The sequence below is a fragment of the Neofelis nebulosa genome, chromosome 9, assembly GCF_028018385.1.
Source record: "Neofelis nebulosa isolate mNeoNeb1 chromosome 9, mNeoNeb1.pri, whole genome shotgun sequence".
NCBI classification, from domain to species: domain Eukaryota; kingdom Metazoa; phylum Chordata; class Mammalia; order Carnivora; family Felidae; genus Neofelis; species Neofelis nebulosa.
In genome coordinates, this window is record NC_080790.1 from 105,540,419 (window position 1) to 105,568,283 (window position 27,865).

General features: G+C 39.1%; 1 protein-coding gene and 1 long non-coding RNA gene across 6 annotated transcripts in view; one reads left to right on the forward strand and one right to left on the reverse strand.

Annotated features, from left to right (window-relative positions):
- SNAP25 (synaptosome associated protein 25) overlaps positions 1-27,865 on the reverse strand; it is an 85,500-nt gene that overhangs the window by 6,028 nt on the left and 51,607 nt on the right. For 3 of the 4 annotated variants that reach the window (XM_058684887.1, XM_058684888.1, XM_058684889.1), the window contains 6 exons: positions 23,848-23,989; positions 21,914-21,955; positions 14,854-14,902; positions 7,724-7,841; positions 3,945-4,070; positions 1,285-1,429 (listed from right to left, as the gene is read on the reverse strand). In XM_058684887.1, coding sequence (XP_058540870.1) covers positions 1,285-1,429; positions 3,945-4,070; positions 7,724-7,841; positions 14,854-14,902; positions 21,914-21,955; positions 23,848-23,919 — 552 coding nt within the window. In that variant the 5' untranslated portion in view covers positions 23,920-23,989. Of the gene's footprint in view, positions 1-1,284; positions 1,430-3,944; positions 4,071-7,723; positions 7,842-8,011; positions 8,130-14,853; positions 14,903-21,913; positions 21,956-23,847; positions 23,990-27,865 lie in introns of all 4 variants that reach the window. The other variant, XM_058684890.1, reaches the window with a different exon arrangement.
- Positions 5,946-27,865, forward strand: part of LOC131485419 (uncharacterized) — a 45,700-nt gene continuing 23,780 nt past the window's right edge. For both annotated transcript variants that reach the window (XR_009248835.1, XR_009248834.1), the window contains exons 1-2: positions 5,946-6,158; positions 17,154-17,246. This is a non-coding gene — a long non-coding RNA (uncharacterized LOC131485419). The remainder of the gene's footprint in view (positions 6,159-17,153; positions 17,247-27,865) is intronic.

Genomic DNA, 27,865 nt, shown 5'->3' on the forward strand with positions numbered 1-27,865 from the left:
TAACCAGCACTGACATTTATATAGCTCAATATTGATCGGGCAAAATATTATGCAATCAGATATTTTTAATATGGGGCACATAGAGCACAATAAGGCAAAGTATTCCCTTTATGTCTACTTCCTTTTTCAAGTCTTGGGTTCCAAGAAACTCAGTATTTAGCCTTCTGATTCAAAGCATCCTTCTCTGCTCACCAAAGTGGAATGAATTATTTAGAAGAAACTCAGGGCTTCAGGCTCAGAACTTCAACATCCTCCAGTGAATAAACTCATACAATATAAGATTAGCCAACTAGAATTGATTATGGATGCAGGATGGCCACTAAACTTATAATGTATCTATTTCTTCCTGTTGTCATTTTGACATTTTAGGAGATTATAAGCAATATTCAGGACTCTGCTGATTGGGGAGGGGGCAGAATACAAGATCATAGAAAGTATGTCAGATTTGTATAGTGTGGGATATCAGCTTTTGGTGCCCCAAATCTTTTTATAAAAGCCACCCAGTGTTTCTTTCTGTTCTTTTCCAATCTCAATCCCCCAAACCCATTCCTTCCCCTTCTATTCTCTCCACTTTCCTTATGCCTCTTGTTGACACCAGGGGGTTCAGTCTTAGAGCCACATCTGGTGTCCTTGTGTGAATTCAACTTCACCAGATTATGCTCTCTATTTTGAGATCTGGACATGTGAACTGCTGAACTAGAAAAGGAATGTGGGCCTTTTTGAACTATCATGAAAGCTTTGGCATTTATAAAATCAAGGCTCATATTCATTTTCTGGTTAAACTAAAGTAAGTACTCTTTCCCATATTTCCTGATTATATTCCTACATCATCTCTTGACAAGCTCCTAACCAACCTTCAAGACTCAATTTGACTTTCATTTGGGAGACTGTCCTATAACTTAACTCTTGAAATCTTCCCTCATCTAACCCTACTTTGAATTTTATGTGTGGCTCTCTTGGCAAATTATATAAATTCATCTGGAGGCTCAATGCTTCCCATAGGCTGTGAGTTTCTTACTAGTGGGGATGATGTCCTTCTCATATTTATGTCCTTTGGTGCCTAGCACAATGCTTGAAATAGGAATATCTGCTAGATTCTACCCTCTTGTTTACTTATATGTTGGTGAATTTGTGTCTTGGAAAATAAGGGGAAACTTCCACCTATTGGTGTGCCTGAACCCAGTATCACAGCTTGAGGGTCTTATTATGTCCTTCATCCTTCCTCAGTGGTTATTTCAGAAGAAGTAATGAACAGTGGAAACTTGTTAACTGCCACAAGCTTACCTTCTCCATGATCCTGTCGATCTGGCGATTCTGTGTATCAATCTCATTGCCCATATCCAGGGCCATGTGACGGAGGTTCCCAATGATACCGCTCACCTGCTCCAGATTTTCATCCATTTCATTTTCTCGGGCATCATTTGTTACCCTGGGAGTCAAAATGGCAATTTTTAGAAGGTAGAATGTGAGAAAAATCTCAAATACTAAGGACTCAAAGCTTAGGGAAAATCTGTAGATGCCTAGGTATCAATACTATCTACCTTCACTCTGTTCAATATAAGAACATTTTAGCGTTTATACATTAGAAAATAATTTTTTTTAATATTTAAGTAATCTCTACACCCAACGTGGGGCTCGAACCCACAACCCCAAGATCAAGAGTCACATGCTCCACTGACTGAGTCAGCCAGGTGCCCCTACAATAGAAAATAATCTTTAAATTTTATTTTTGAACTCTTGAGTTTATAAAGAAGGCATATTAAATAGATTATCTACTTCTCTCATTTCCACCAGCGCATCGCTTCCTCTCTTCATATGTTTATCTCAATTTTCATTTTTTAGGAATAAAGTCATTTTAGTTGGGAGCATTATAAGTCGGAGAATGAAGATGGAACTAGTTAGAAACTGTATTTTCCTTCTGAGATGTCAACCAATGTCTCCAAGAGTTAAATTTAGAGTGAAAGAAAGGGTTATTGTGTTAAGTCAGAGAATTTCTCTGCTCATGTTCTTCCCCATTTGGGACAAACATCCATGGGAAGGGTAATGATAATTACAGTCTGCCCCTTAATCCAGCTTGCTCCCAAGAACTCCAAAGGGAGCTACTTGTTCAAGATGATTTCTATTTGCTCAGATTTCAATGCAATGGGGGTTTTGGTGGCATTGCAAATGGGTGATTTCAAGGGAAGAAATTGCGATAAAAGATTATTGTCCCATTTTGGGGAGGAAGGAGTTGGCTCTCAAAGTGCCTTACCATCTTGCCATTTTTTCATAGCTCAGCTTGAAAGTTACAAAGGTAGTAGCTCTTTATTGCAAGTGGTAAGTACTCATTCTAGAATGTACTGGCTAATTAACATTTTACCACTGCAGATGGTGATAGCCTAAAAATGTCCAGAGGGGTAAAAAACCCATTCCCCATGCTAACCTCCAGAGTTGACTGTTTCATTAACATTTTTAAAGCAGACTAGACCAGGGGAAATTAAAGGAGAACTTCCTAACTTTTTAACATAAAAGTTTATTTTAATGATTATCAACAGCTAAGGCATACTTCTAGTTCTGTGATTCTCAACAAATCACCTGAGCTTTAAAAACCACAGATGCCTGGGTCTCACTGCTAGAGATTCTGATTTAGTTGGTGTAGGTTTGGCTCAAGTCCCGATGTTTTAAAAAAAATAGCCTCAGGTACTCTAATGTGCACCCAGGATTGAGAACGCTTGGTCTAGTTTCTCTGGGAGCAAATAGAAGCAAGAATAGAATTGTCAACTATGAGGCTTTATAGACCTTATACCTAAGTGACAGTAAGCTGTCACTTGAATCTGGATTATTGGTTGGTAATATCAGCTACAATGGTCCAGGAACAGATAGATGTGTAACTATCTGTACACCACTCTAGTCAATGGTACCCTAGTCACTGCTGAGCTCCATAGTAGCCTGTAAAAAGGAATCGTTTTTTTTCCCCCTTTTCTTTTTCACAACAGGAATATTTGTCATTATTATTTTGTTTCCTAGTCTCCTGAGAGCTGAATTCTGGATAGGCAGATCTGTGTAATTTGAGATTTTTAAATGGGTATTTAAGTTGGCTTTTGTTTCCAGGTCTCAAAGGAAATAAGAAGTCAGGTATGCTTGTTATTCTCTATTTGTACCCCCAGATCCATTGTTTGACTGGTTTTGCTCTCTCCCCAGAGATGCTGGCCTCTCTACAACTACATCACCCAGCTTCTCTTACCCTCCAGCTAGACTTTGGTGGTGACCAGTGAGATACTGGAGGGCAAGAGGAGACAGGAGTGAGGGCACTTATTTCCCTTTCTCGTTTCCTGCTGGTTGTGCAACAGCTGCATTTCTCTACAGTCTCTCACCCACAGTGGTAACTATTGTCAGGTTCTAACAATAGCTCCTGTCCCTTTAGGACTCTTCCCGCTGCTGCTAGTCCACAAGTGATTTACTATTGCTTGTTATTAGCCCTGCCCATGCCTCTATAAACAATCTCTTTAGTAAGTTCTGTTCAATTAAGTTTGTGGAATGAGATAGATGCCCGTTTTCTGCTGCACTGATACTGGATGTGGTCACATGACCTGCTTTGTCTGATGAAACTGGCAAAGCTGACAAGGTTTGTGGTAAGTGCTTGTGCGTTGGAGCACAATGCTTGGAATGCTGCCACCACGACATCAGAAACCAGGGCTTTTCTGCTGGAGGGACTACACGGAAGAGAATGGAGGTGCCCTGCCCAGCCAACCAACAGACAACTGAGTGAGACCATCTTGGGTGATCCCGCACCAGTCTGCACGTAATGAGGGAGCCCAAGAGGGGCTCTTGGAAGAACTGTCCAGCCAACATACATATTTATAAGTAACCAGTAAAATGGTTGTTGCTTTAAGAACCACTCAGCTTGGGGTGATTTTTTACTCAATAATAGATAACTGCTATAGGACTGGCTGCACACGGCTCACCTCCGAATGAAGCCACCACTGATGGCCATCTGCTCCCGTTCATCCACCACACGAGCAGGCTGGCTGGCCACCACTCCGTCCTGATTATTACCCCAGGCTTTTTTGTAAGCATCACTTGATTTAAGCCTATGCAAAAGAGAGGGTGAGTGACAAGGCAAGGGGGTGGAGCATCAAGCTCACAACAATGGTTACCTCTTCAAGCGAAGAACTGAACCAAGCAAATGGGTTTTAATTTGAGGCATTAGAGAATACCGATATATCATAATCTGGACCGAAACAGTTGGCCACCACCATGCCTCAGCTACTCAGCATTTCATTTCCAATTGAGCCAATTGCAATTGTCTAGACTGCAACCTTTGCCCCAAAGGTTGTTCTTGTTTTGGTTTCTTTTTGCAGTTTCGTTGGATTTAAGACAAAGATTAAGGTAGCTGGAGGACATTCAGTTCTATTTCAGTGGCATGGTTATATTTTGAGACACAAAACACACAGAAAAACATACTGGCAGACAGACACATAACAAGACTGCCAAGTAGAGTGTGTACATCACACCACAGCAACACACTGTCATCAAGAAAAACACACTTGACTGAGTTTTTACACACCATCATGCAGATTCCCTGTTTTAATTTCCCCCCCAATGCATGTACAGAACTAGCTGTTCCAACTCTGCATGAAGGACATAATGGACTGGTGGTTGGCCAAGGGTGGTGGTCTTTGAGTTGCCTCTAGTGTGATTTGAATTAGATAATATATCGGTACTTCCAAACAGTCACTATACATCTAGTTGATGTACAAACCTTTGTCCACAGAGACAAAAAGTAAAAGAGGCATAGTGAAATGAATGCAGGAAAATAGAAGAGAGACCAAGCCATCTAGCACCAGAAAAGGAAATCCCTCTATATCTTCTTCATGCACCAGCTACAGGCATGAGTAGAAAGTGAAGCATTCTCATTTAAGCCAAACTACTCCAGGAGTTGACCATTCTCGAAAAAGGCACTAGCAGGACAGTAATAGCCTTCATGAGGATTTGAAACGCAGGTTCAGTAGCTTCTTTGTCAGGCTGGGGGGTGGGCAGGGGGGGAGTGATTACAAACTCCTACTTCAGGCTATCCTGGGGCGTGACAGGGGAGAGTGGTCTGGAACTGGTGTGGTCTCCATGGGCCATATTTCACTGAGCTGCCTTGGAGATAAACTTAAAATCCAGGCATACCTGTTGTGCCCAATAGAAACATGTGCAGCATATTTTGGTGGGTGTGTTGGATTAAGGCAATCAAAGATGTTTTTAGGTTCTTTGCATAGTAGAAACCATATGCTTTTCCATCCAAAAAACAAGAGAGCTTCCTTTGGTCCCATGTTCACATTTTCCATTATAAGACAACAGAATTTAGCCCTCCCCCCCTTTTTTTTCATGCACTAGAGAATCACAGCCATCTATTAAAACTGGCTCTAATACTAATATTTGCAGATTGAGAACCAAGCAACACTGGAGATAAATTGGAAAATTGTACAAATGGAATTTCAGCAATTCCCACAATCTAGTGTATAACGCCACAGCCCTGAGCTGTCAGAATTTACTGTGCTAAAGAGCCATGGGCCCACTCAGTGGGACAGCATCCAAAAACTAATTTAATAGAGCTCAGAGTCTGGCTTTGTTTTTTTCCAACTCCCCACCCCCTCCCTCCTCCCATTAAAAGAAGTTATATGGACCTTGTGATGTTTTCTGCTATGTAAAATATCTGGTATACCATCTTTGGCCAAGTCAAGGGGGTGGGAAAGTTTGCGTTTCTGAAAGAAGGCGAATCACTGCACCCACAATGCTGCACATAGACTCACATAACTGCCGTACATCTACCAGAGTCCTTCGAAACATGCTGAGACAGGGCGAAGCCCTCAGAGAGTCCAGGGCACCACCAGCCACTGCATTGTGACACATGGTTTTTAAAGCATTATTTACACACAATAGGGAACACTTCAGTCAAGCTTTGAAGCTCAGTTAGGGTCTCTTGTGCAATAAGGAATTAGTGCCAACTACTATGTGGAATTCGTAGGGGCCATCGTTTCATCTGAACATTAGAATCCATACCGGGGTTGGGCCTGCCTCCACACTTTCTCCACACAGTTGAAGAATGGGGAAATTGTATCTGTTGGAATTCACCGCAAAACAGGTGGAAATCTCACCTGGGGGGACAAGTGGCCACTGAAAAGGATATACAGGTAAATCTTGACTAACTGGAATGCATAGCAATGAGTCATCTTGGTGAATTAAATGCCTTTCTTAATTAACAGTGGGCCATGGAGGAAAATTTTGTTTCAGGGGTGATCGTTGAATATCTGTTAGATTCTCAAGCCACTTTCCTGCTTTAGAGTTTTAGGGTAGTGAACATGACTGACTTTTTCCTTGGTTATAGTTTCTCCTGATGTGCCTGATGGCCTTTCTTCTGAAGATCAACTCTAATTGTTTGGTTCCCTTAGGTATGGAAGTTACAGGATGTAGACTGAGTGGCAGAATGCAAACTTCCCAGGTTGCCCTTCAAGGAAAACCATTTTAAGTCTCTGATGTGATTTCCACCCCACTTTGCTCAATTGTCTCTTTTTACTAAAAGTGGATGGAAGAAAAAGTATCAATACATTTGAAGGTTCCAGTTAGCTAGATTCCAGTTAATCAGGCTTTACCGTAGATCATTCATTTAAAACAGTTTTAAATTTATTTGTAAATTGAGCCCCTCCCCCTCCTAAATAGGAAGTGGGATATTTTAAAATCAGCCTCAAAGTTTAAAGGATGTGAATGGTCATATAATCAGCTAGAAATAACATCAATTGCTGTTCTAAAAGCTAGGATCAGGAGAGCTTTTAGGAAAAAGGCTTCTGTTCAAAGGGAGGTGGGAGGAGTGAGGGAGATTGGGTACGGGTTTAATTTTCCAAATGCATGTTGGACAATCCACTCATGCATTTTTTTTTTTCACCGCTAGTCAAATGAGACTATCTTCCAGAACCCTCATTTTCAGGTTCCTTCTGTTGCAAACCTTTATAACCACATGTCACATTTCTGCTACATTCCAAAAAAGCGTTGCAGAACCTGGAGGACAGTTGAATGTTTTGTGACGTCGTGCATGCAAAATCTACACATTTCAACATTTTAGGCAGTGTACAGGTAGATCTTCCAAGAGGAAGAATTTCGGAGGGATGGGTCCAATTTGAGTAAAGCTTGAGCACTTCTTGCTGAAGGTCTCATGGCCTCTGCAGTGGGTGCAGCTATGGCATCTATAGTCTAATCGCTGGACAGATTTGGTAACTGGTGGGGGAATCTCTTTCATACTCTCTATCTTACGGATGCTTGCTTAGGCCAAATTACTGGCCTCTTTTTCTTCCAAAAAATCAAACCATGACATATGTGTTTCTCGACTTCCAAACTCACCCCCCAGTCTTTTCTAACTCTGCAATTTTGGCTTTTGGGGTTGGGGGAAAAGAAAATTCCCTGGGCGCCTCTTTCTTGAGGCTGGTCTCTGGCTCAAGGTACACTTTCTGGAAAATGTTGAAACGTTCATCAATAAAAGTTGCTGACAGTGAAGCTTTCACTGTAGTATGCCTGATTTTTAATGCATCAACAGTAACTCCTACTAATATCATCTATGCTATGAGATGAATACATTGGAGACGGTATTGATCTGTTCTGCATGCCACATGCTCATCCTGCCTCTGTGCTTGGCAGGAATGAGCTTGTCAAGGCTTGGAGATGGGCCTTGGGAAACCAAAGCTTCAGGCAGGCAGGCAGCACCTACTTGTTACAGGGACACACACAAAGCCCGCAGAATTTTCCTAGGTCCGTCAAATTCTTTTCTGCTTCTTTCATGTCCTTATTGATTTGGTCCATCCCTTCCTCAATGCGTTCCAGTTGTTCTGATTAAACACAAGTATTTTATCCCCACAGAATGAAGCAGATGGAAAAGGACAAAGAAAAAAAAGACAAAACTTCAGACATTCACTTTGACATTAAAAAAGAAAAAAATAAAAAGAAAGAAAGAAAGAAAACTGGACGCCACAGATTAGAGCTGGTACCCAGTACCTACTTGTTACAAGGACATATGAAAAGGCCACAGCATTTCCCTAAATCTTTTAAATTTTTCTCGGCCTCCTTCATGTCTTGGTTGATATGGTTCATGCCTTCTTCGACACGATCGAGTTGTTCTGGTTAGGACAAAGGGATGACAGTGTGGAATGAATTTTTTGGGGGTTTCCAACAGAATATGAGAAATGACTATGTGGAACGGAATTTGAAAGAGAAAGATATTACAATGCATGGTCCAAGAGGATGCATTGCTGTAGACTGGTGCTGCTGCCCTACACAGGCATAGGTGGAAGGAAACGAACAGAAATGATGTTCAAAATAGTTTGTAATTCAGACACGATGGGATGGGGTAGGTAGGCCTGTTTGATTCTGAGTGTCCAGGAAAACAGTACAACATATTCACTTACTCAGGCACCAGTGAAACCCGAGAGAAAGAAAAACAGGGTGTTAGTTTATGTTTTAGGCATTCAGATTTCATGCCACTAGAGAAGGTATCTGCTTCAATTTTAACTATCTCTATCTTTTGGCTTTAAGCATCCTCGATCAGGTACAGGTAGAAAACAGAATCAATCTTTTTTGGGGAAAATAATTACAGCGATAATTAGCAATGGATATCGGATCTTTTTTCCCCTAGTAGTGGCTGTCTAGCCAAAGGTAGGCCATGGGCAGTTTTGGGTTTTGAATACTTAATCCATAGACACTGTTAAAAAAAAAAAAAAGTCAACATCAACAGAGTAATAATATGCCAAGTACCAGAACATTTAAATTCCTCTCTCATCCTGACTTACTTGCTATGCAAATTCTGGAAGGCATTTCACTTGATTTCCCAGTCTCTACAATGGGGGGCATGTTAGATCCCAAACCCAGGCAGACATCAGGGAAAACAAATGCTTGGGGCTCTGGAGGAGGGGTGGCAGGCTGGAACATAGAGTCATCACTCCCAGCAAAGCCGACCCAAGTGTATCTGAGACATAGATCGATAGCCATAAAACCGGCTTGTGCTTCTGGGTTGCCAGGGTTACATTCACTAATCTGATTAGTTTTTCAACAGTTGTCACCAAATTGAGTAAATTACATGTTCAGTAAAGGGGTTTTTAAAACAGCTTTTAAGACTGTTAAAGGGAAAGAACAATGCAATGCCTATCTAGTTACAAAACCTAATTACACTTCCATCCCTCTTTTCATCTACATTTCCATGTACACATGCTCCTGGGAATAAAAGCTTGATTAAAATAAAACTGATAAATACATTTCCAGTCTAAGGGCATAAATAATCATTTAAAAACAATTTCACATTAAATTGTAGAGTGAAGATTATCATTCCAAAAAATGAAGATTAAGTTCCTTGCTCACCCAAACTGGGGAAACTGCCCATTTGGAAATCAAGAGCCCATTGTGTTCTCTCTTGTGGGACAAAGGATAGAATCCAGCTTATTTGGAATCTGCTACCTGTGCTATGCACCTCAAATGATGGATGAAGGCACAATTTAGGTGTTTCTCCAGCGTTGGATAGCTGGAAGAAATAACAGTGTTGTGCTGGTGAACTTTTGCTGAGTATGTATAGGTATAGTAATGTCTTTAAGAAAATCTTTAAAAAGACTTTAAAAAAAATTGATGACAACTCTTGACATGCTAGAAGATTCTGTACCTTTCTAAAGACTTTTTCTAGTTCCCGTTAAAGAATGTAATAAACTAGTCTGCAGATTAAAAAAAATAATAACTACTGAATGAGGGGATTGGGAGAGAGAGGCACAGCTCAACATTGTCAAAAGAAGAACCATGTTAAGTACAGACAGAAATCCCAATGGAATAATTGATAATAGCTTTCTGGAGTGCTGGGTTAGGATGGGATTGAAAGACATCTGGACTCAGAGGGAAAGCAAGTTGCATTCCACTAATACCAGCTGAAATACACGCAGATTATGGCATGGGCATACATATTCCGGCATTTGTCCTTCCCAAGGAGTTTCTCTTGAGTTAATATTTTGGCTAAAAATACAACATTTCAGGAGCCCCACCCACCATAGCCCCAGGGATTAGGCAGTAATAAAAATAAAAGGCAATAAAATAAAAATGTGAATTGGTCCACAAGTGTTGTATTTCTGAACCAGGAATTCAAAATAAAATATAAAAACAAACAGGCTGGTCCCAATCGGTATTCCTAAAAGCTGGGTTCTATCATGGGTTGTCAGATTGTTAGGCAAAGGTCATAGCGAAGAGAGGGATGCCAAAGCTCTTACGGAAAAGTTGATTCAGAAAACTATGTTATAGCTACCAATATTGGTTGAATTGATCATTTTACCGAATTGAGTCAAACCTTTAATTAAAAACATGTGGAACCATTTTGTCATAGGTATTCTAACTTTTCATTTTTAGAGTGTACTGTTATGTTTATATTGGGACTTCATACAATTTCAATGGATTTCTGTGAGGAATCTCTCAGCAAATCCTTGAAAGTAATCAATATCCTCATTCCATTCCAGGGTGGACAGTAGCATCCAACTGACTGATGCAATGTACTTTCCATTGTTGATTGTTCCTTATCTCCCTAAGCTTGCTTTTTGGTTGTTTTCTGTCTCTTCCTGGAGACTAGGAAGATAGTAACATTTTGGGTTAGGAGAAGTATTCCAGTAGATGATGCTATATGTTGGGGTAAGAGATAGTACTTTCTTTCGCCATGTTTGGATGACTGGTTACTTGTGATAGATCCACCAATGGCAGGATGCTCAGGGATCTAAGTTTAGAGACCTTTCCTACTAATCTTATTTAAGTAAGGCAACATGAGGCCCTTAGAATCCTCGACCTGGTTTAAAAACACACAGTAGAAGAATAGCAAATGTCAATGCTATTGACCCAGTGTGCAAGCCTTCCTGAGTATATTCAGTTACCAGATGCTGCCTACATGATTTTCATTTTCCTTAGCATTGATGAACATATGGAAATTCATTAAATAAGTTTAAATAGTCACGTGTGGCTAGTGGCTACCATAGTGCAGCTTTAGTCATTCATAACAGATATTGGTGTGTAGACTTTAGCAAGAGGAATGTTTTCTCAAATGCTACTTTGTACCTCCATGAACCTTTTAAGAAAGTCGGCTGTCACTCTGGGAGAGGCCTACTTTGCTTTTACTCTGCCAGGCAGAGGTCAAAGATTTCCCTGTTTAGTTTGAAATTGATCCCATGGGATTGTCTCAAGAGTGGAGTCTTCAGCATTGAAACAAACACATAACCCAGCAAAGGCCAACAAAAGGAATAAGAGATACAGAGGTGAAAGGTTAAATCAGCCCACATTAGTGATGAGGTTGGTTTCATGGGGATTTCACTTGGAGACAAGTTTTCTAGAGAAATAAAAGTCCCAGGAATCAGTGCATTTCCAGGGCCATCTGTCATGCTCAGTGCTCCTTGGTGTCTCCTGATACCTGGGTATAAAACAAGAATCCCATAAAGAATTGCCGAGTGCAAGCCTTTGGCTGGACAACCTGGAATGGTTCTTTAGAAGGATGTCTGTTTCTTGAAACTCCTGTGCAGCTGCAGGGTAGAAGCAATCAACATTTTTGGTGTTGAGGCATAGACAAAATTAGTAGAGCATAACTGGAGAGACATTTTAAAGCAGTTACTGATCTAAACAATTAAACACAGCATACACAGAATTAAAATGCATTTACCATGGCAGTGAAGATAGTTATGAAGATATGTTCATCTGTCATTTTAAAAGGTCCTAATCACCTTATAGTATAAATGGAACGTGTGTACCACTAAAGACCAGGCAGAAGCCACTTGCTTTTGGAGGTTTTACAGTTGCATGTTTTTTTTCTCAGTACCAATGTAATTACCATGCATCTGGTAAAACCAAAACTATTCTAGAAAATATGTTTAACCAAAGAATTCAGCATTTACTGTGATGTGGCCACAAATGAAATGTTTGAGCTGAGAACATTAACTATCTTGGGAGGAAATCTGTTATTCTGCTTTCTTTCTCAGAGAATAATATATAGATGTTCCTGGGAATCATTTGTGCTTATGAATAATATATTTTTGTGTGGAGATTTTGGCAAATTTTATTTCTAGATTTTCTTCATCAAAGTGCAATGAAATCTGCAACTCAAGTAAGCATGTTATTCACTTTCTCTCTTTTTAAATTTATTTAATTTTTTAATGTTAAGTAGGCTCTATGCCTAATGTGGGTCTTGAACTCACAACCCCAAGATCAAGAGTCTCACGCTCTACCTACTAAGCCATCCAGGCGCCCCACTTTCTCTTGATTCCACATTTGTATGTATTATTTTCCAAGTCTTCATGTCAATGCATTATGATATTGGGGGGAAAAAAGCATCATCTTGAGCCTTTCTGAAAGTTTCCTTCCAATTATCATGCTCCCTTTTTTACTCCCTTCACATACAAATTACTAACAAAAACAGTTAATAAGATGGAACTCCTAATTATTTGGGTATATATGTATCAATTTAGCTCTGGAAATGAGGTACTGCTCTTCTACATGGGCACCTGCTGTTTAATTTTTTTAAAAAATGATTTGCTATGTCCTGAGTTTCAAAATCTGGCACATTGTTACACAGACCAAGCCAGCAAGTCTCACAATTATAGCAACTTCCTTTGGGGAGTTCTGAAGATTGCCACAGCTACTGTAATTCCTTCAAAATACAACTACTTCACTAGACTCCCTTACTTACATACACCTTTTGATAATTCGTATTTCAAAAATTGCAGGGAAGTGTTGGGCTTGATGTTAAATTGCTTTTAAAAGCTTTTTCTTTTGTTTTTTTTTAATTGGTTGGCATCTATTTATTGACAAAGTTCAATACAAATACATAATATAGAAACAAAAGCCTTTATATGACAGTCATGAAGATGTGCCCCTCAGAACTCTCTTCAAGAGGGAATTTGTAGTTAGTTCACATCTCTAGCTGATGCACCTATGGGATCCGCCAAAGCAATTGCATGGAGACCATGCTTCAAGCATCCCTGGGACGCTTCTAGCCTAGAGCTGAGCACAATGGAATCACTAAAGATGAGGTATTCCTGCCCATCATGGGGCTATCATTAGGTTATCTTAGCTACTGGGCTCCCCGTCAGCTTGGCTGACACTTTCTCAGAGCAGTATTGCAGTCTGAGACTCTTCCTCCCCAAACCTCCTCCCCTCCAGTCCTCTTACAAGTGTCAGACCTGTGTCAATCTGACTGGCTGTCCCTGTCTACTCCTGCTCCTCATCTCTTGACTCATCACAGTGTCCATAATAGATCTCAAACACTTCTGATTCTTAGCATTTGCTTCCCAGAGGATCCTAAATGATACCTTCCACTAGTTCCTCCATGTACCAGCCCTAACTCTTCAGAAGTTGGTAAAGATTTATCTCACTTAGTGTAATGATTGCAGGATATTTCTTTATGGCCAGATCATAATTAATTTGGTTGCTCTCCCCACTGATAGACATTTAGGCCGTTTCCAGTTTTACACTATTATAGGTTAGGCATGTATATTTCTCTTCTTATAGCTGTCAATGTATATCTACAGCATATAATTCTTTAAGTAGAATGTTTTGGTCAAAGATGCGTGCACCTCATAATTTAAAGGATCATGACATTACTCTTCAAAAATTTTTATCAGTCTACAGTGCCTATCTGTACATTGAGAATCTCTGTGTTATCAAAACACTCACAGCATTGGTGATTATCAATTTTAAAAATTTGTATCAGTCTGTTCTAAAGAGTGGCATCTCATTATTGTTGTTGGTTCAGGCATGGCTTCATACGTGTATTTATAAATTGACAGTTTATTTATATCTTAAATCCATTTTACTTGTAGGTTTTGCCCTTTTCTTTGATGATATGCAGGTCTGTCTGTATTTTACGGAAATGCCTTAAGTCTGCTATCTGTATGGCTGTATGGCAATCCCCCCTCCTTTGAAGTTCATTTATTTCAGAAATTGGCTTGTGGTGTCCCATGTTGTGAATACATTTTACGTTTTTATCTTTGACATTAAAAAATTTTTCTCATGATTCCTAAGAATTTTCTAATGTTTTCAAAAATATAAATAACAAGAAAAAAGTTCTCAAAAATTTGTTTGTTATGATAAGAATTCAGAATAGAATCAGGTAACTAACTTGTGACTAGCATTAAATAAAAATTGCCATATGACTAGATGTATTGAGAAAAAAAAATATTACCCTTCTAGCTTCCACTTTAGAGTACAGAGATGATTTTCCTTGATACTCTGATTTTCATTGCTTCTAGCATTTCCATAATAATTTAAAAACCAATTTAAATATTTTAAGTGGTTCAATTTCCCATTTTCCAATAACCTCCCTCAGCTTCTATCCTGTTAAAGACAGCTTCTAGTTATTTAAGGAATCCTCATGATGACGTGGAAATCAAAACTGCCAGACACTGAATTAGGATGGTCAGAAGAAATGGACAATGTGATATACTATTCTCTCATTCTATCTAGGGATTATTACAAGAAACTAAATTTATGGGGAAAACTGGGCATAAGGGGGAATCAGAGAATTCTCAAACTGTCCAAAATACTACCATTAAAAGAAAATACAAACACATGAGTTTTGCCTTCAAAATTCTGTTATTCCAACATATATAACAGGGAGAGTAGTAACATTCAATCAGTCATGAAGGCCTCAATATTCCCATACATTTACCAGTGTTTTCAACAAAGAAAGGGAGAAAAGCAAGACGATGAAAACTCTAGAAACCTCATCTTCCTACATGCGTGTAACACATGTCAAAAGAACCACCTGTGTATGCAAAAATAATTTTTTGAAAATGCACTTTATTCAGATGAGGAATTGTTCTTACTGAAGAAATCTCAACTTACCTCCTTGTTCATCCAACATAACCAAAGTCCTGATACCAGCATCTTTACTCTACATTCCAACAATGGTAGCAAAGTTGAAAAGCAGTTAGAGAGAGAAAAGAGAGAAACAGAAATCAGTAAGGGGACAATTAGCCCAAGAAATGGAAAATGAAGAAGGACCAACGGAAAGAGAGGGAGGAAATAGGGCAAGAGTATTAAGGGCTGGGGAGGGATCAGAGGAAGGGGTCACCTATGGACTTGCTCTCTCAGTGATTCTTAGGATAGAAGAGGGGATGTAGCTCAGTCTCCATGGAGGTAGGGCTGGGGATGGGGCTTGGCATGGAACTGGAATACACAACTTAGTATTATACTGTGAAATACTTGGAAAACAAAAGTGCCTTATAGTTTCTATAACACCATCCATGGAAAGCAAATCTTCCAAAATCTAGACTAAATCTTCTCTGGCATGATACATCAGGAAGTTTCCCTCAAGTGAATAGGGAAGAGATGACCAACTGGAAAGTAAGAAACTTTGGGGCAAAATTTTTAGGTTGATCAAAACAGATCATTGCTTCACAAAGGTTGAGAAATACAGGCCCAAACAGAACTCACTCTCCCATTTTCTCTCTACAGGGGAAAGTTCTGTGAGATTTAGAAAATGGATGGATGGATGGATGAGAAATAGGGGCTCTTTATTCTGAAATCTAAAATTCTGCACAGTAAGAGAATGAGAAAATAATTCAGCCACAAGCTTTACTGCAGTTATTTTGTGCAGAAGTCTGTAAAAGGCACCCCTCCCTTCACTCTTTATGATCTAAACAAATTGAATACCTGAACCATTTGGGGGATGGGAGTAGGAGTTGGTGGGTAGGGAAAAGGAACACAGATATTTGCATGGCTCAACCTTAAAAACCATCATTCCTGGGAATTCAAACTAGTTAAGGAAAGACCTTTGTTTCATAGGGTGATTGTTAATAAGTATAAAGTGGCATTGCTAATAGTTGGGCTTAATTGGTTTTTTGAGGAATGCTCATGGTGGCCCCTAGAATAAGCTCAAAAGTAAGACATCTCTCATGGCCCCATTTATTTTCCAGGGATTTATTTTAAACCAAGAACTAAGAAAGAAAGACAAGTTAGTGGAGGTCAACAGAGGTAGTTTATTTACTAATTTATTATTTTTATTATTATTATTTTTAATAGTATTTTAACAGCTCAGTTCCAATAGGACTTCTAAAAAATAGAACACTGAAAATGTTTTTTTGTGAATTTTATAAACTCACCATTTCAGAGAATGTGTAGTTAACTCTCCTAGACAGGAAAAGCCAAGTTACTCTTGAACATGTTTTGATAGGCTTTAGTTGTGAGGTTAGGGTGTCGTCTGTAGAGCTTAGGATGACTTCAGGAGTCCTCAACAGCACAGATTCTGGAGCCAGACTCTGCCCTGAGATCCTGGTGATTTCATTTCCTGGCTGTGGGACCTTGGGTACATGTCTTAATTACTCTGTGCCTCATTTTCCTCATTTGTAATATAGTAATAATAGTTAATACCTCATTGAGTTGTCATGGGAATTAAGTGAAATAGTACATCCCACATGCTAGACTGGTGATTGGCCTACAGTTAGCATGACAAAAGTGTATATAAAATAAATACCTTCAGCCAATGTGTCTATAAAAGGATATCTAGGCAAATGAAAAATATCATCATTACCAACTACCATCAGAAGCTTCCCGACCACTACCTCCCAAACCTTCAAGCGCATATGTATCCCCTGCATAGGAAACAGCTTGTTTAAATGTAGATCCTTAGGGTGCCTGGGTGGCTCAGTCAGTTAAGCATCCAACTTCGGCTCAGGTCATGATCTTGCATTCGTGAGTTCAAGCCCTGTGTCGGGCTCTGTGCTGACAGCTCAGAGCCTGGAGCCTGCTTCAGATTCTGTGTCTCCTCCTCTCTCTGCCCCTCCCATGCTCATGCTCTGTCTCTCAATAATAAATAAATGTTAAGAAAAACTTTTTTTAATGTAGATCCTTATTCAGTGGGACTGGGGTAGAGCCTGAGAGTTTGCATTCTGAATGAGCTCTACCATCTAATGATACTGCTGGTGCCCAGACACATGCTGAACAGCAAGATTCCAGACCCCAAAACACGTTTGTCTACACTAGCTGGTACTTTAACAATTTCTGTGCCCTTTTTCCTGCAAATTTTAGCCTTTGCTTAAGAGAAGAAATTGTAAAAAGCAGATGGCCTTATTCAAGCATATGGATGTGACAAGGTAAGTACTGGTGAGGACAGAATCACCTCAGAGAGCATTTTCTCTTTATAGGACACAACTCAAGGCCATGCATGAAATCCCTGTTCCATTCTACTGAGGACACAGGATGAGAAGCAGCTAGTGACTTCAGTTTGGACAGTCCAGGTCTCATCTGTTCACACTCTCTGTTGTACTTTCTATGGAAGCCTGCAAGTATAACTTCACATTTGTTCAATTTGCTGCTAAATGTTTCAGTGCTGGAATGATTCACAGAACTAATGTGAAGGAGCAAGAGCTTGCTCCCATTTGGGTAAATAGAAGCTGCGGGTACCTAATCAGGGAGTCAGGAACACTGGGCTGCGCTCTTAGTTCAATCAGCAACTAGTCATGAGATTGTGGAAGAGTCACTTGATTTTTAGCATGTTTCCCCATGTTTAAGATAAGGGTAAAGATGCCAAAGAAGACTGGGTGGTTACTGGGTTGGTGTTCATTCACTCATTTGTTCATTCATTCATTCATTCACTGATTATTTATTAAGCCTCCACTCTGTTCCAGGCACTAAGGTAAGGGTCAAGCATATGGCTTCTCAACTGCTTCACAGAGTTAGACACAGTTTGGTTAGGTGGACAGAGTTCGGATCTGCGAGTCGATAATTTCGAATTTTAGACTTATCTTTGTAGTTCTATTGTAAGAGTCACTTGTTCTGTGTCTCAGCTTCCCTAGGTGTCAGACAGGGACAGAAACAGCTCCCTTACTGCCCAGAGTACTTATAAAGATTAAAATGAGCTCAGAAAGGAAAGGCTTCTAAAAGTTCAACTCTATGGGAGGCTGTATTTACAAAAAGCAATTAAGATAAAGGATTTAATTTGTATAGAATCTCAATCAGTTTAGAATGGGCTGCTGTGTTTGTTTTTTCAGATCCTTTTGCTTTTTGCATAATTCTCAAAGGAAAAAGTAAATATGGTAGGGTTTGCTGGTGGAAGGGGAGTGCTGTGTGTAAGAATTCACAGTCTGGGATCTGGGATTCACTAGACCTGGGTTTTAATTTCATGTGTACCATTTGTAGCAGGGTATCTCAAGCAAGTTACTTAACCACTGTGTACTTCAATTTCCTCCTTGGTAAGATGGAGATCAGAATAGTAGTAAAAGGTGGCTACCTACAAGGGTTAAGTTAGATTATATATGTTTGATGATGATGGCTCTAGGTATAGTACCCTGCACATAGTAGGTTCTCAATAAATTTTAGAACTTACATTTGACTCCACTGTATTCCTGACAGTTTTTATCAAAATAACTGGATTATTCTTTGGGGATACTAGAAATGCAAGGGAGAAGGGCAGGGATGGGGATAATATTTCAGGAAAGGCAGAATATTACTTTTCTCTTATTCTTAGGGAGTATTGTGTTTTAATAGCTCGGAATGAGAGAAGATGGTTCCATTTTTGTCTTAGCTCTATTCTTGGTTTCTGTTTGAAAGTGCTGGGAAAATTGTCTACCTAAAAACCAGGGAGTTGGAGATGTCAGGAATTTTTTTTCTTTCTTTTTCTTTCTCTATTTTTATTTTCCCTTTCTCACAGATGAACTAAGACCATGTTTCTAGAACATTTTAAAGTCTTTCTTTTCTCATTCTGAGATGCTTTCCCCAAAGCCCAACACATCTGAACTAAAACCAGGACTGTCTAGGCACTATCTTAACTGCTAGAATTCCAAAAGACCCCATATCTACCTACAGGAAAACAACTGCCCTGCCTCAATTTTCCAGTTTTAGTAGAAAGTCTGGCATAACAAAGACATAGCTTTAGAATGCTTATTCCCTTCTCATTACCAGAGTGTCTTGAAAGATAAATTGGGATGAAAAGAAAAGATGCTTAAAACATCCATGCAAAAAACACCACACAGAGCCTCAGTAACTATCACTCCAGGAAAGCTCTGTGTGGTGCTTCTGAATTGGCCTGCCCTAAAGCAGTGGGGCTTTCCTGGGGCTAGTTTTCATAGCTCAAGGCATTCATGTGTAGATTTCATTTCCAGCATTTATTGTCAGCAGAGTTAGCCTTTTCGCCGGGAACCAAATACTGTAGAGACATTCATGACTTTATTACCAGAATTAATTGTTCCCTCTTATGTGCTCCAAAGGCAGGTAAGGCCTTGAATTTGGAGAGTTATTTTCATACCTGGTTTCCTGCATGATACAAATTTATATCTTCCCTCAAACCTCCAAAGTTAGGAATTCCATACATGTTTGTTGAAGAACAGCCATCAGAAGAGCCAGTTTGCAACTCTAGGCTGGGAACCAAGTGTTATATGATTTCTAATCTTTTTACCTGTATATGGTATCTAGCTTTTCTGAACTTTCCCAATTGACTTATGTGTAACTTTACACTATCCTTGAAATGCCAATAATGGCTTCTATTAAAAAGTAAGATTCTACACCTGCCACTCTGTTACACCCTAAAGTCTATGAGGGATGGCACAAAGTCATATACTGAACTGAAAGTGGGGTTGTCTGCCTTAGGGAGACTTTACAAATTTAGTGACCTTTGCTGTCTTTGAGACTAAATTTCAATAAGAATTCAGCTCAATTCAAATTAGATAGCACTGATGCACTTTGGGATCATGGGGAAGATCCTGGTATTTCAGTGCTCGTATTTGCCAAATGATTTCTGCCCTTGATGAATATTTAATGCTGATTCTCTTTAAAGAAAATTTCTTTTTTGATTGAAAAGCAGACTATCATCTGAATAGCCATTGCCCTAGACATAAGGGGTGTTTGACCATCAATATAAAATAACCCAGGAGGAAGTAAGAGCAATCAGTCTACTCTAATAATGCCTTGCTCATAATTTCCCGAGGATAGAAAGTCTAATAGCCTCCTCTCATTTATAGAGGTGGGACTAGCTTCTGTCTGTTTCACCCCTGGTGCTATAAGATGCAACTTCATGCTTGATCAAGAAATACCTTAAGAGAAACAAAAATGTATGATTTAAGTATCCTACTTTAATCCGTAGAGCTTTTGAGACTCTCCCTCTGTTAGAATAAATGAGAGCAGACACTTCTTTCTCAAGACTGACTGACACTACTGCAAGTTAAGAGGCAAAAAAATATTGGTTGGCCCAAAGACTCCAATGGGTGAGGGGCCGGTTCAAAGTGATGCATTTTAATGCATTTGCTCCACCATTTTCCCACATTCTAAGCAGTGTTTCAACTTGCATACGTGGGCAAATTGGTAACAGTTCTGGTACTTTAGAAATTTACTTGACACATGCATACATGTAAACAAAAATGAAAAACGAACCTGGAGACTATGGTTGAAGGTCATAAAGACATATAATAATGTCAGCTGACATGTGGGTTCGCTTCATTTCAACATGAGAACTCACATGGGAATGTCACAAAAATGTGATTCATTTCTTCTCATGATGGGTTGAGGGACAATAAGCTAACTCTAGAAAGCCTCACCAGCACTCTTAGATTTAGAATATCTGCCTCCTTCTTGGTCCTCAAGTATTTCTGCATGAGTTGTGTTCCCAGGGTAGAGCAAAGACAGTATTTCTCTTCCTTTAGAGATGGAAAGCTGCTTCATGTGATGCCGAGGGCTCCTTTGTTGGTCTGCCTTCCTATAGGGGCCAATTTATGCTACATTACAGGCTCAAATTCTCATTTCTCGTGATAACCGATTTCATTACGTGTACCTCTCACCCTTTCCTCAGTGTCCTGGGGCGCCCACGGCACTACCTTCTCCCCACTCCTCCTGTGGCAATTCACATGTAGCCAGTATTTCATTTCTGGGTAAGAAGCTGAAAGTGCAGAAATAAGGGAAGACATTGGCTTCTGTAGTGTGAGAGGCAGCTGAACTTCCTTTTAGCCTTATAAAATTGATCTTTCTTTCCTTTCATGTCATTGCATAAGCAATTTACAGTAGCATGAGGCAAATAGGCTCATTTAATCATTCTCCTTGAGAACACGGAAGATCTCGAAAAATGATAACCACACATGAATTGATAAGCAGTTTCAAAGCATAGCTAAAACAGCATTTCACTGAATAAAAACTATTAGGCTTGTTTTATTCAGTTCAGATAAATATAGCCCATCCCATTCTTTTTCCACTTCATCTCTCCCAATAGACAAGTTCAATTAATCCATTTATTCTTCCTGTTTGCTGCTCTACCAAATTGGAAAGAGCAAGGTTTATTGTAAGTGCCCTTTTGATTCCATTATTACTATCTGTCCTATTTTACCCATTTAAAAATAGTTTGGGATTCATTAACCATGCCTCGCAAATGGATGTTTAATCCAGAGTCAGGAACATAAAAGAGCTTCTATATGTGCGTTGTGGACTTGAAATTCCTTTTATCAAAGAATTTTCCTATTATTTCATGAATTTTAGTGCCTGACTCTCAATATTACAATTTCTGAAAATGTTGTATCTATTGGGATATATTTTTAAAAGTCATATATATATGTGGTTAAGTCAAAACAGAATGTCAAGATGAGATGTGACCTAGAGGCATCAAAGTCATTACAAGGGAAGTTTTTATGTAGATAATTCCTTATATTTGCTTAAAGTGATTCAATCTTATATGAAGATTTCTTGGGAGCATTTACTTGGAAATACCATCCATCTCTACTTCCCAGACTATAAAGGTAGCCAGGGCTGGGAGGGAGAGGGGATAGTTTAATGGCTGCCTGACATCTCCCTCATTAACGTGGCTTCCTGGTAGACTTCATTAGCTCTGGAATCAATGGGATCATGGCCTAGGAAAAGGCAGTAGGGTCTAGGAAAAGAATATGCCAGCAAAAGGAATTCATTATCTTGAAATACGGCCACTCCTTACCTCTTCAACCAGTTGCAGCATACGACGGGTGCTTTCCAGTGACTGAGATTTAAAAAAAATGCATAAATATTATCAGTGCAGAATCCAGAGGTCTTGGAAAACCAGAACTATTCTCTTTACTTGAGAAACACAAAGAGTTACTATCACATATTCTTTTAAGTTTATAACTGAAACACATTTTCAATCTCTTTCCTATCAGTCTTTCTACATAATAAGATTCCCTAAAGCAATTACATTAAAGCTGATCTTCTAAAATCAAAACCATATGAAGCTGATCTTGATATCAAAGACAAAGTAATCTGGAAAAGATAATTTTGCATGTGCAGGATGCATGAAAAATTATCTCAAATACTCAGACGACTAATTTGGCCTCCCTGGACCAGGAATATTGAATTTTAAACACAAACATAATTTTTCATGAATTGAGATGAATCTAACATCAAGTTTCTCATAAAGCTCCTAGAAACACAATTGGAAGTTCTTATCAATACAAATTAAGCTGTCGCCCTAGGGTGAAAAAATATCAAGCATGTTTGAAATAACTAGCCTATAGGAGACAGCTATAATAATTATCTTCATCCTTAGATAAGACAAAGTGAGACGGAAAATCTGAAGTCAGCACTGGTCCCTCGGGCACAGCGTTGTCGCTTTTTTCTCAGTTCTTTTGAAACTAACAACTAGACTCCAGCAACCAGGGTGATTTCTCAAGGCTTTGCTTTTAAGTGACAAACTTATTCTGGACAAGATTCTGCAGAAATGTGAAGAATGTTAACTCTCCTGGAAGAGCTGTCAGGAGGCTGCTTTTTGAAATAAATGGCTGTAAGCAATGGTATGCTAGTAAATGCTAAACAAACAGCTCTCTGGAAAACATATATGAATATGTATGTATATATGTATTTAAATTTACTATTTTTCTGATATAAGGGATAGAGAGCATTAAGTTTACAAATCATTCCATATAGCCAATTGATTCTCCCAGAAAGTTTCTGTTAAGGTTTGCAGAACTCTTGTGTCCAATGCTAAGCGTGCAAAGAACAAGTGTAGTTCTAATAGGAATGTTGGTTGATATTTTCATTTACATTAATGAATAAAAGGAAAGTGAAACAATGAGGACATGTTGGAACTTCACTAGTTTGTCAATGATGCAGGTGACTTCTTTACTGACGAGAACAAAAATTTTTGAATACTGGAAGATTTCCTCCATTTTTTTGTGTTAATTGAAGAATAATGGCTAGAGACAGGCAGACTTTTAAGGTTATTAATATATTTTCTCTACTTTCGTAAGTCTAGACAAACAATAAAACAGTAAGTCAGCCCTGACTTGCAGTGCCTGCAGATTCCTGGGATATAAATACTCTTAATCTGTCTGATTTTTAACTATATCATGGTGTCACTGAAGGTGAACTTGGGAAGATGTACAGTAACGTACCATTACATGGTATTCCTACACTATAGATACAACACAAGTCAAGAACTTTGAAATCATAGATAGAAGTAAAATACAGTAAAATAATTAGGACGTGATGAGTTTTGAGTATTTATTAATTTTGGTTTTAATATAATCTATTTAATTGTCAGTTTATATAATTCAGTTTTAGTACCAGTTTGCAAAATTCTGGAAAATGTAATAATCACCTCTCAGAATTAGGCCAGCTCTAGCACACTGTAGGCTATAAGATATCCGAAGACATTGTTTTTTTTAGAAGATCTTGACTTCTCTAGATTTCTAGAAATTGGGAGTTTAGGGTAAGTCATTACTTGTACGTAGGTTTATCAAACCATTCCTGTCTGCAGAGGTATCAGGTATATTGAATATCAAAGTCATACTTTGTTTTTTAAATTGAAATGTTGGAAGACCTTTTCCACCTGAACCTGAATAAGTCAAACTACTCAGTTCCCCATCTTTTGTTCCTTTCCTGTGTCCCATCCCTCACCTCATCAGCCAGCTGGTCAGCCCTTCGCTGCATCTCCTCCAGTTCATTGCGCATGTCCGCGTCTTCAGCCATGGTAGTGGTGGTGGGGGGAGGTGGCTGGGTGCTTGGGCTGGGGGGTCAGTGATAGGTTTGGACACAAAACCTGAAAGAAACAGATTTGAACATGTAAGGGTTTATATGAGCACATGTAGTATGTGGAAACAGGAGAAGATCTCAATAGCCCACACTCTTTCTCCATAACTCAGTCATCTTCTGAAAGGTGGAAGCCATACTCAGACCAGGATCAACAGAATTTTGCTATTTCAACAAAGGGTGCATTATGAATGTATACTTGCCAACTTTACAATGTAGACAGATACCTATGAAGATATCAGATAACTATGAAGCATTCTTTTTTTTTTTTTTTAAATTTTTTTTTCAACGTTTTTTATTTATTTTCGGGACAGAGAGAGACAGAGCATGAATGGGGGAGGGGCAGAGAGAGAGAGGGAGACACAGAAACGGAAACAGGCTCCAGGCTCCGAGCCATCAGCCCAGAGCCTGACGCGGGGCTCGAACTCACAGACCGCGAGATCGTGACCTGGCTGAAGTCGGACGCTTAACCGACTGCGCCACCCAGGCGCCCCTGAAGCATTCTTAAGACACAAATCAGGGGTGCCTGGGTGGCTCAGTCGGTTAAGTGTCCGACTTCAACTCAGGTCACGATCTCACGGTCTGTGAGTTCGAGCCCCGCGTCGGGCTCTGGGCTGATGGCTCAGAGCCTGGAGCCTGCTTCCGATTTTGTGTCTCCCTCTCTCTCCTCCCCTCCCCCGTTCATGCTTGATCTCTCTCTGTCTCAAAAATAAACGTTAAAAAAAATTAAAAAAAAAAAAAAGACACAAATCACCCAAGATTTTGGAATGACAATGTGGAGGGATGCTGTTCTGGGTTAGTATGCTTTTAACCTCATATTTATTTTTTATTTTTATTTTATTTTTAAGAGCTTTATTGAGGTATAACTGACATATAATAAACCCCACATATTTGAAGTATATAATTTGAAAAGTTTTGACATATGTATACACCCAGGAAACCATGACCACAATTAAGAAAATATATCCATCACCCCGCAAAATTTGGTCATGCTCTTTGTAATCCTACCCACACATTCAATCTCACCTTACTCCAGGGCTGAGACACTGCTAATTTGCTTTCTGTTACTATAAATCAGTTTGCAATTCCTAGAATTTTATATAAACGAATGATACCGTATGTCATTTTTTTCCTCATTTCTTTCACTTAGCATAATTATTTTGAGATTGTGTTGTAGCATGTATTAACAGTTTGTTACTTTTTGATGTTGAGTAGTAGTATTCCATTGCATTTAGAAGCATTTAGAATATAGGGCTAAGGGGAGGCTACCTGAAGATGTGTTACTTTGGCATACAGATTATTTCCAGCTGAAAACAATCAAGGCCCAAAAGACTCAGGAAGAAATTTGACTCTGTCCCTAACTGCCTACAAGAATTTAGATAGAGGACCTCCTCCTGGAAAGGAGTTATCACCATAGATAACTACAGTATAACAAGAACTAGGGGTGGTAGACCAAGAAGGATTTAGCGAAGTCTGATAAAATTCCTCCCCATGCCATTTGTTTCTGTATGGCCCAGCAAACATTTACTCTTTTTTTTTTTTTTTTTTAAATCTTCCTGCAAATTTCTCCCTTTCCTTTTAAGTCCCAGATCCCTACGCCCTTCTCCTTAGTTCAGGGTGACATATATACCTCATTTTGACTGACTGTCTTTGGAACTCATGTCTACATGGATCCCCCATACATACATAATTAAATTTTATTTTCTCCTGTTAATCGGTCTCAAATCCATTTAATTCTTAGGCCAGCTAAAGGAATCCTGAATGACAGATAATTTTTTCCTCCTCCAGCAAGGAGCTACAGGCAGAAAATCTTTAGTCTCTTGCAGTTGTTATCAGAGTTTGCCAAGAAGGCTTATTGACTATGCAGAACTATTTTTCCAAAAAGGGTTGGATCCTTATCCCTGAAATGTGACCAGCCCATTTTATGGTTATACTCTTGAAATCCCATATGATGCAAATTACAGGTAGCCACACTGAGCTCCCTCCAGAGGCAACCAGCACCCTCTCCCTCTTCCTTTTTCCCGTCTTTCTTTATCCTGTCTTTCCTTCTTTTTCAAATACTTACTGAGTACCTATAATATGCCAGGGCAGTGTTAGGCACTAAAGATATTGATGAATGAGACAGGTAAATTCATTGCTATCACAGAGCAACAGCCTAATTAGAAAGATGGGAGTAAAATAAGGAAATTAAATTACTTAGTGTGAAACTGATTATATTTGGGGATATACCATGGGTGCCCATGGGTCATAGCAGGTTTCCCTGAAGTCATGTCCCCAGCAAAGGCCATCAGAGGTAATGGGATAAAGAGCCTAAGGAAGGGTTCAAGAGGATAAATATTTGATATGATAAAACCTTCTCTGTGAGTAGTGAAATTATAGAAGGCATGGGCTCTTGTTTTGTGGCTGAGATGGCTAAGTGTGCACTGGAATTTTTCATCCCTCTTCCATTGTAGAGTGTTGTTTTAGGGAAATGGCTGCCCAGTTGGGAATTACATTTCCAGTTCCTATTGCAAGGAGGTGGTCCATGTGGCTAGAGGTGGTTTATGAGTTACAGTGGAAATGATGTGCATCCCTGCCAGGCTAAGGCAATTCAGAAACAGGCATTCCTGGGGTGCCTCAGTGGCTCAGTTGGTTAAGCATCCAACTCTTGGTTTCGGCTCAGGTCGTGATTTCACAGTTTGTGAGTTTGAGCCCCTCATTGGGCTCAGCACTGACAGGGCGAGCCTGCTTGGGATTCTCTGTCTCCCTCTCTCTGTCCTCCCCCTGCTTGCTCTCTTTTTCTGTCTCAAAAATAAATAAATAAACTTAAAAAAAACAGGCATTCCTCCTATGCCCTCTCTTTCCCTCTCTGCCAAGAAAGAAAGAAAGAAAGAAAGAAAGAAAGAAAGAAAGAAAAGAAAAAAGAAAAGAAAAGAAAAGAAAAAAAAAGAAAAGAAAAAACAGGACCCTAGAGGATGGCCAGGCTATGAGACGGCAAGAATTTGGACCCTTAGAATCCCTGCATGGAGGAAAGTTGACAGTTAACCACCAAGACCTAAACCTTCATATGAAATGACAGTGTACTTTGTGCTACACTATTGAAAATGTAAGGATTTTGTTTTGTTATAGCAGCTGATGTTACACTAACTAATGAAGGCCTAAAGAGACTTTAAATGGAATAAAAATATTGCATAGGAGCATGATTTCCTAACTGAAAAACACATCTGGGTTTTTTTCTTCTATTAAAAACTGAAGATGGGAAAGGAATTTAGATTTAGGGCCTTGAAGCAATGTTTAAGTATTATAGTAATTATTATTGTTATTATTATTTGTACGAGAAGCATTTTTTTTTTTTTTTTTTTTTTTTTTTTTTGCAAAAGTAGAACAAAAACTCTTCATCAACATAATCAGGTTCACAGAGGCAGGCCCTCAATGACCCCATCTCCTAGGCTCACTGCTATACTGTTTTCTCAACAGCTAAAGTGGATTCCTCTGGGATCTTAATTTAGTACATATTATTAGACTCTGCCACATGTATTACTTTTGTGAAGTAACTCAGACTATTCAAGATTCCTGATAGGAGGAGTCTTAAAGTGAATCTTCTTTGTAAATAATAGATTTCACTGTTCTTTTGTAGCCAGTGGTTCTTGGGTAAAGCATCAAATGTGGGATCACAGTAAAACATAAGGAAAAAAGCTTCAGGGCTACATTTTACTTACCAGCATTTTAAAAAAAGGTAGTAAGCTTATATTAGGTTGGTTCTATGGGCAGCCATTTAAAATTTCAACAGGGCATCATACCTTAAGACTGCTAATTTTTTTTTTAATTAAAAAAATTTTTTTACATTTATTTATTTTTGAGAAACAGAGTGAAACAAAGCGTGAGCGGGGCAGGGGCAGAGAGAGTA